The sequence below is a fragment of the Emys orbicularis genome, chromosome 11 (assembly GCF_028017835.1).
Source record: "Emys orbicularis isolate rEmyOrb1 chromosome 11, rEmyOrb1.hap1, whole genome shotgun sequence".
NCBI classification, from domain to species: domain Eukaryota; kingdom Metazoa; phylum Chordata; order Testudines; family Emydidae; genus Emys; species Emys orbicularis.
In genome coordinates this window covers 62,896,495-62,905,075 of record NC_088693.1, presented here as the reverse complement: position 1 = coordinate 62,905,075, position 8,581 = coordinate 62,896,495, and the positions used below count along the sequence as shown (strand labels likewise).

The 8,581-nt window shown below is 41.5% G+C and overlaps 1 protein-coding gene across 2 annotated transcripts in view; it reads right to left on the bottom strand.

Annotated features, from left to right (window-relative positions):
- Positions 1–582: 582 nt before the first annotated feature.
- The window catches only part of CREB1 (cAMP responsive element binding protein 1), a 47,609-nt gene continuing 39,610 nt past the window's right edge, over positions 583–8,581 (bottom strand). For both annotated transcript variants that reach the window (XM_065413857.1, XM_065413858.1), the window contains 3 exons: positions 7,582–7,764; positions 6,120–6,270; positions 583–971 (listed from right to left, as the gene is read on the bottom strand). In XM_065413857.1, the coding sequence (XP_065269929.1) occupies positions 827–971; positions 6,120–6,270; positions 7,582–7,764 (479 nt within the window). In that variant the 3' untranslated portion in view covers positions 583–826. The remainder of the gene's footprint in view (positions 972–6,119; positions 6,271–7,581; positions 7,765–8,581) is intronic.

Sequence of the window (8,581 nt, the reverse complement as noted above, 5' to 3'; positions counted from 1 at the left end):
GTACTTTGAGTTCATTTCCCATCCAATATCCAGATGTTTCACTCAGTTGGTGATTTCTTTTAGTGTATTCAAAATATTGAACACACAGACACACACACACACACCTACTGCAAGAAGCAACAACTGACAAATAATGGAGCTAGTTTCAAGGAAATGGTTTCTGAGGTATGGAGAAGCTTTTATCAATCTAGAAGGCGGAGAGATTACAGATGACACACCAAAAAGCCTCCTGGGATAGTTTAATAATTTTCTCTCCATACTAAGAATCTGTATATGGAGCTCCCTTCGTTTGGCATGTCACTCAGCCATATATTTGAATTGTTTATAATGAATATGTATCAATTTGGCAACCATTGCTTCTTCATCGCACCATACCTACTTTTATATATATGTGGTCCACAAAGTACTTCAGGCCAAGAGGATGGGGGTGATTCTGTCCCTAAGGCAATCAAAAGAGGTCAGCACAAACTCTTGAAATCATACAAAAGAACCCCCTCCCCCCCAAGTCTTCACAAATGAACATTATTACTCCTTGAAAATGATGGGGGGCATGAGAACGAAGTCTTTTCTTCTTCTTCTTCTTCTTTTTCACACTCAGGATAGTTGTGATGAAAATAATCTCTTGGGAGGAGAAGTGGAGGCAAGTGTTTGAACATTCACAGTTTAATGCAAAGCACAGACGAATTAAATTCTGAAGTTGCTTTCAGGCAGTTTCGCGCATAGAAAAAAAAGAAATGTTTAGAAAATAAAAAGTTTACTTTGTCTTTCTGGTTGTGGGCAAAACCAGTCTCTATCCCACCTTGACAAGTGAAAATGGGATCCAAAATTAATCTGATTTGTGGCAGTAAAGGTCCTTAAGTGCTTTCAGCTCCTCAATCAGTGTCTTGTTTTGGTTTTCAAGCACAGCCACTCGGTTTTCTAGACATTTCACATATTCCTTCTTCTTCCTGCGACACTCACGTGCTGCCTCCCTGTAAAGCAAAAGAGGCTGTTCAAACCCAGAACATTTGAGACCATGAGCTGCTTTTGAGCTTGATTGTTCAGGTCAAACTGCCAAAGCAGTATCAGTGTTTTCAGAACCTGGCTGTAGAATTAGAGGTATTTGTAATTCAGGAAGAAATTAAGTATATAATGATTTACATCTCAAATCATGAGCATATCAAAATCACAAGGATCACTCCAATATATAAGTAGCAGCAAATAAACACTAACAAAATTCTGCCCGGTTTAGAACGTGAATCTGAATGGTATCGTAACTATGGTGGCCTTTGTGTTGCGTACATCACTTTGCTATCATTTCACTGGGTTCTATAATAAGGATTAAAATGAGTAAAAAACGTGCATAAGAGCAATGTTCATCTTACTAGTAAACCCATCCATTTGCTATGGCACAACTGAATAATGACAGCAGTGATAAAAAAATGTTTTGTTTTGTTTACCCAATGCAACAGAAGCTATACTTAAGGCACTCATGTATTTGTCCTCTACCTGTACCAAACCTTGTTAACAATGCCCTCATTTTACTGATACTGTTCATATCACTACACTTAATATTACAGCATTTCATTCTTAGCAACCACATGGACACAATACACAATTATCTTACCAGTGTCTATTGTATCAATAATGCAAGGACCAAAAAGTGTTGAAGTAAGCTTCAACACAGTAAGCCACAGGGCTGCTTTGTAAAAACTGGTGCTGGAGCCCCCTAACTCAGATATCAGCCCTCTAAGCGCAGTGCTGGTACCAGAATGCTAAGAGCATTAATGAAAAATACCTCTACAGTGCCAAACTAAGTGCTAAGCATCCTTGAAGCAATAACACAGAGGCAAAAGCTTTACTAGTTCCTAAATTATCAGCACCAAAGTACAGAGGAAAAACAGGTGTCAAAATGCCACAATACTGCACTGAAGCAACCAGAGGCAAGAACTTCAAACATGAATAAATGTGTACCAGACCTGACTGGAAGGGTGGATAAAAGATCTGTAAAGGATACCTAGCTAGGGGACACTGGGATCTGGTAAAAAGCTGTAGCAACCAGGACATTTGGAAGGCAATATTTACAGGCAACAAGGAGTGGGTGTGACAGCCAGTCTCTGCCCTGGGTGTGCTCCCTCTTTGAAGGGGAATTCTGGAGTCACCCACCAGCTGGGGGATCTCCGACAGCATGGCTGTGATGATCTGGATCACTCTGCACAAGGCCTGGATCTCCTGGTGATCCCTTGAGAGGGTGGAGTTGGGGGCATGATCCCTATTTCTGTAATGCCTTTCATTCAAAAGATCTCACACCACCCCTGTCGGGTACATAAATAAGATCATACCCATTTTACAGATAAGGAAACTGGGGACCAGAAGGGTTAAAACTAGTCACTAAAGGTCACAAAGGGCTTGATTCATTTCCCATTACAATCAATGGAAAAACCCCACTGACATAAATGAGTGATGGGACAGGTCTAAAATCACAGAGTGGCAAAGCTAGGAAAAGAACCCAAATCCCCTACTCTACCCACACGTCATCTGGAAGCTGCATAAGAGTTCTGTGTAACTGACATAAAATCAATTCATGACTGTGACGTAGGACCTCTTGATGCCAACTAGCAGAGCACACAGGGGTGCATATGAGTTATAGCTAAGGCTAAGATTTCGTCATGGTTATTTTTAGTAAAAGTCACGGACAGGTCACGGGCAATAAAAAAAAATTCACAGAAGCTGTGACCTGTCTGTGACTTTTGCTGCTGCGGCTCCATGTTTTCCCCCTCCGCCCACAGCAGCTGGGAGCTGCAGTGTGACCATATTTCCCAAGGAGAAAATGGGACACCCCCAGCGGCTCGCCTGAGGTGCCTCCGCCCCCGGCGCGGCTGTCACCCACCGCTGGAACCCTGCAGGGGTCCCGCTGGCTGCCAGCTCCAGTCCCACGCAGAAAATGTTATGGAGGTCTCTGGAAGTCATGGATTCCGTGACCTCTGTGACATAAACGTAGCCTTAGTTATAGGCATTCCCTGGGTCTGGTATTTACATTCTAGTTCACCAAAGAGCGTCATGTAAAGTTTCTACTGAACGGCAACACCTGTGTCACAGTGGCCATCATAATCTTTGTGAAATGTATGCACAGATAGGTAAGGAGAGATATAAGGATATAAGAAATTATATTCTTAAGGTCTTATAGTTAAAGGTAGGTCACCAAGAGGTAGCATGCCTGAAATCAAACTGCACCAGAAAGGAAGTGGGAGACACTTACCCTAGCAGACCATTGTATACTGTGTGTCTCACAATGGAAGTCGATTTGCACATTGAGTCAAAGTCTAATGAAGAGATTGTGGGGACTTTACCAGAAGAAATTAACAGGAAGAGGTGAACAGCAGGGGAGAGAGAACACTGTTTACAGGTAAAGAACATAAGACAGGGCTAATATATCTAGGGGTGCAGAAAGCCACCCTGACATCCTTCATGTGGGGGAGACAAGCTGTCAGCAGTCTTGGTCACGAAAAGAAAGTCTCAGCTATCCTGGTTGAAAAACACTGTGAGCAGGATTTTGAGATCAGCAGTACCTCAATAGACAAAGGGGTATCGTGTTAGTTGAGTTTAGGATCTAGAATGCATGTTATGATTTTGTTTTCTATGAAACCCTTTGTTTCCATTAATCCTACTTGATTCTTCACGAATCTCTATTCTTTGTTAAATAAGCATATTCTTGTTTTCACTATAAACGTATCTAAGTGCTTTGTGTTAAGTGGAGCTGCGTTCTAAGGTGTAACTAGTAAACTGTGGGATTTGGTTACTTTGGGATCTGGTAATTCTGAGAGTGTCCAGTGATTAAGGGGCTGGATGCTGCAGGGAGATGCTTAGAGGACTTTTGTTTGGAGTATGCCTATTGCTAGCCTAAATGATGGACAGGGGAATCTGTGTGGGCTGAGGGGGAGTGCTTGTGTTTCCTGTGTCTGGAAAAATCAGGGAGCTGGCCCTTGGCAGATACAGGCAAGGCTTCCTCATGCTAAGAGCAGGTGGTAGGGAGGTGCCTCACAATGGTGACCCCTGAGAAGCGTCACAATGATCCTATGCAGAAATACCCATGTAGGGACCAGAAAACGTCATGAGGGAATTTCTTCTATCATTGAGGGCTGGGAGAAGAGCATTCTTACACATGCCCTTGCAGAAGAAATGTGAAGTATTATTAGGGATGCATTTGCTACTACTTCAGGGTTAAGGTTGCATTCTGAAATTGGCTTAAAAACAGGACAAATTCCTGTTTTTCTCTACATAAAGGTGGCTTTTTGGTCTGAAATTTCAGTCTTTATGCCCTGCTATGCAGTTTTTAATTTCTTTTCATACATTTTTAATATGAATTGTCTGAAATGGGCTGTGTGGCTGAAATTTGTCCATGGTGGTCTCTTTTTGTTATTTTAAAAAGAAAATCTTGTCTATCCAGCCCAAAATTGAATTAACCTTGATTGGATCTGGGGTGATGAGCAGATTTTAACAATATACATATTTAGGGTCATTTTCAGCCATTATTTGTCATAACTGAAAGATCCTTTTAAGAACAGGAAATTTACACTTTGCAAAATCACATTTATTACAATACTGTCTATAAATATTTTATGTAATCCTTCAGCATATATTGTCTTCCCATCTATCTCAGGCATTAGATCATTTCCCCCTCCTTCTCTGATGTAACTCCGCTTCTGAAACACCTATTAGTTAGGCAGGCTAAATAGGCAATGTGACTCCTGCAGAAGACACCAATATCACATGGGTAGGGTTGATTTCCCATGTTTTCCCGATATTCTCCAAACTGCAAAGCTTTCTTTGACTGTGGGTAGGATTCTTAAGGGACCTCAGAATTTTAACTATGTTTTCTCAAATAGAAGAGGCTCTAGAGGGTAAACAGTTACACCAACTATTTACTAATATCTGAAACCTGTACTCAAAGAGGAGACGTGACCTTTTGGTTAAAGACCTTTTGAAAAGGTGAATTCTGCAATTCAGCACTAGTTATTTCTTCATTCATACTACTCAAACAATGCATAACACTCTGTTCATGTGATGTCCCCTCACAGTGTATCCACGGCTTACCAATAAACAGAAGATAAACTCACCTAGGTAACACAGTCGGCTTTTTGGAATAACAAGTCAGTCAATCAGACCCTTCACAACCCCCAGGATTTCTTTCCCATCACAGATGACAGAAAACATTGCCATTTTCTTGGATTATACTGTTTCATGCAGAGGCGTCAAACACATGGCCTGTTCTGCAGCTCAGATAGGTCACGGAGGGCCCAAATGGGAGAAGCTGAAGCGGGAGCTCAAGCTCGTTGGGACAGAATCAGCTAACCCCCTTTCTCCTTTTCCCACTGCCAGCCAGCCACTTTCACCTCTACAACATCTGGACTTGAGCAGGCTCCTTCCCAGCCTCTCTCTGACCCCAAGCTCCTTGTTGCCCTCCTTCCCCACAGTGTAACAGGCTTGGGGGAGTGGCTGTTTCTCTCCCGCCCCACCAGTTCCTGCTTCTCCAAACATCCCCACCCCATAGCGTAGTTTCTTTTTCTCTGTCCCTCACTCTATCTGCTGCCACTGCTGAGTCCTGAGAGTCCAGGCTCAGACGAGCAGCTGCTTCTCTGCCCCTCCCCTTGGTTCCTGCTGCCTCCAGAGAATAGAACCCAGGGGGCAAGTGCCCAAAGGGGATGGGTGAGATGAGAGAGAGAATTCACCAAAGTGGGAGGTGGGCATGGGGACTAGTGATAAGGGGAATGCACAGAAGGCTAAGTTAAAGAACAGAGGAAAGGCGATTGCATAAATGCATTTACTTAACAGATGCTAGTTGAAAGGGTAACTCAGCCCTTGCAGAACGAACTGACAGCCAAGTCTTATGGCTTCATAACCACAGTATACTGAGTTACCAGATGTTGTTTGTCTTAGTTGGCATCTTTAAAGAAGTCTGACCTTCTTCAGATAGTGTTTCACAAAGGGGATGAGAAAGGCCAGGAATCTATTTGCATACACAATTACACACACACTCTTCTCTAGACCTGTTAGAAATACAACGTGTATATTGCACGAGTTTAACCCTTATTACTCTAATTCTATGCACAACTAAAGCAAAATTAACACTACACACATACCTGTTCTTCATTAGACGCACTTCTCTCTTTCGTGCAGCTTCCTCTGCTGGCTGGGTAGGAAGTGCTGGGGAGGAGGCCATGACCACACCAGGTGCAATGGTGCTGGTGGGTGCTGTGCGAATCTGGTAGGTCTGCACATCTCCTGAGGCAGCTGAAAGGGAAGTATAGTGTTAGGTTACACAGCACTGTGAGAATCCACTGTTAAAATACTCTGTGAATAACACCTAATCACCAATCTAAACATAACCAGATAAAACGAGGTGATGATTCTAGGCTACAATATAGGAGGGATTAGCATTATCTGGGTTATCAATGGTAGTTCATTCCTAGTTTAGTATGTTTATGGTTGCAATCATTCTTGCTGAAGAGGCTTAGCTTGTGTCTGACAACTAGATTTATCTGCAGCTGCTGGTCCTACTGTACATTTTTCTTCCACTGGATTTCTGACGGTTCTATTTTGTGAACAGGCTAAGCAACCATAAGTCTAGCAAAGTAAGCAGGAAATAGCTTTTAGGATCTTCCAAGGCAAACAGTACTTTTTAGGTGAACTCCAAATGACTAACTGCAGATGTGAACTGGTAATTGCATGCGTAAGTATCTGGGGGTTTTGTGCAGAAATGTAGGATTTGTATCCACAGCAGGCACACGTGCAATTTAGACACTAATCGTTGAAACACAGCCCATAGCACAATACTATTTCTTTAGTATGATCAGCTTTTATTTACTTGGGAATCTATTGCATTTTCACTATTACTTGAAAAAATGGCTTTTTAAAAAAAATATACAAGACAGAAGATCAACAAGACATATTTTCCTCATACATATACATTAATCTTAATGTACTAATATTTATCAAGGCTTGAAAGTCTCTTCCTTGAATGACCTGAACAGAGTCAGAGCAAAATCAGAAGCATCTTTTTTTAACAATGTCTGTTTTGTAGTGCCAGAAAGAGCATTAAAAAGGAACAGTGATTTCTAACTGGAGAGGGCAGTAAATTACTAGTAAAGGAAAATTCCCCTATGGAAAGAACATTGTGAACAGATCTCTGCCCAAAGAACAGGAAAACATTCCTAAAACTTTACTTCTAATTTATCATCATTACAGATAACCACTTGACAGAAATTAGGAACTCTCAAGAAATTTGTGTTACAGGTTTTGGGGAACAGATAGCAAACATTCTCTTGAAAGAGCTGAAGGAAATACGGTATGGACAAAACAAAAGTGAACTAGCTTTCAGGAACCGAAATAGAAGCATTTTCTATATCCAAAAATATCTTAAGTTTGTTCTGAGTGAGAGAAAATGTGACATATGGTTTTGTCTGGAATTTATTTTATCTGGTTTAGAATTTGATCTGTGCCAAAACTGTTAATTCCTTTTTCTGACATATTTGAGGGAATTATTTTGGCAAGTTAAATTCCCCTAGGACTAAACATAAAATGATGGATTATGAAGTTTCTTACCTTGTACAACAACTTGGTTACTCGGTACAAGAATCTGTTGTCCATCAGTGGTCTGAGCATATTGTAAAATGGTGGTGCCGGGCTGGGTTGCAGCTGCGTTCGTCATGGTCAACGTCTGGAGGCCCTGTACTCCATCTGTGCCATTGTTAGCCAGCTGTATTGCTCCTCCTTGGGTGATAGCAACTGAAAACAAATACATTTGATACAATAGTTAAAAGATTAATTTATTCGACATGGTTATTTACAGTTTACAGCCCAGTTACAGAAGAACAGTTTGAAACATCTGAGTTAAATCCCTTGCACAACTACATACCTTAACATCAGATAGGTCATTGTAACTGTATTTTAGAAGTGGTCATTCTTCAGCAGTGACCTACTATCATTTCATTCAGTACCATAAGGTTGCCACCTTTCTGACAGACAAAAATATAGACCAAGTATTGCCTCTCCTACCAATCACATCCCTAAGATAAGCTACATCCCTCCCAATGTAGAACCAGGAATTGTAGTATTTACTGAGTTGATGATTTTTTTGTTGGCTACGTGCTCTTTTCTCTTTTTTTCCTTCTGCTCCTTTCTCTAATTCCTCTCCTCTCCATGCTTTTCTCTTCAATTTTCACCTTGCTGTGTCCATTTTGTTCTCCAGCGTCTTTTCTTGCTTGAATCCCCTTCTCCACTACCTCTCCATCCCCTTCCCATGCATTGTTTCCACACACACATATCCAGTCTCTCATTCCATCTAATAATTTTGTTTCCTCTTCCCTTTCACTCCCTCAATCCACTAATTTCCATCCCAGTATTCAGGCTGCAGTGGGAGCACATCTTACACAGATCCCCTCATTCAGCGCCTCTAGAATATTTCTCTGCTTTTCCACACATATATCAGGATGTATCAGGCAGAGCAGATATTTGCAGGAAAAGTATTTGTACATCAATGGTAGAAGTGGAGTGTCAGCAACATCAATCTCTAAAAAAATCAAGAGGCAGACTGGGGAACCGA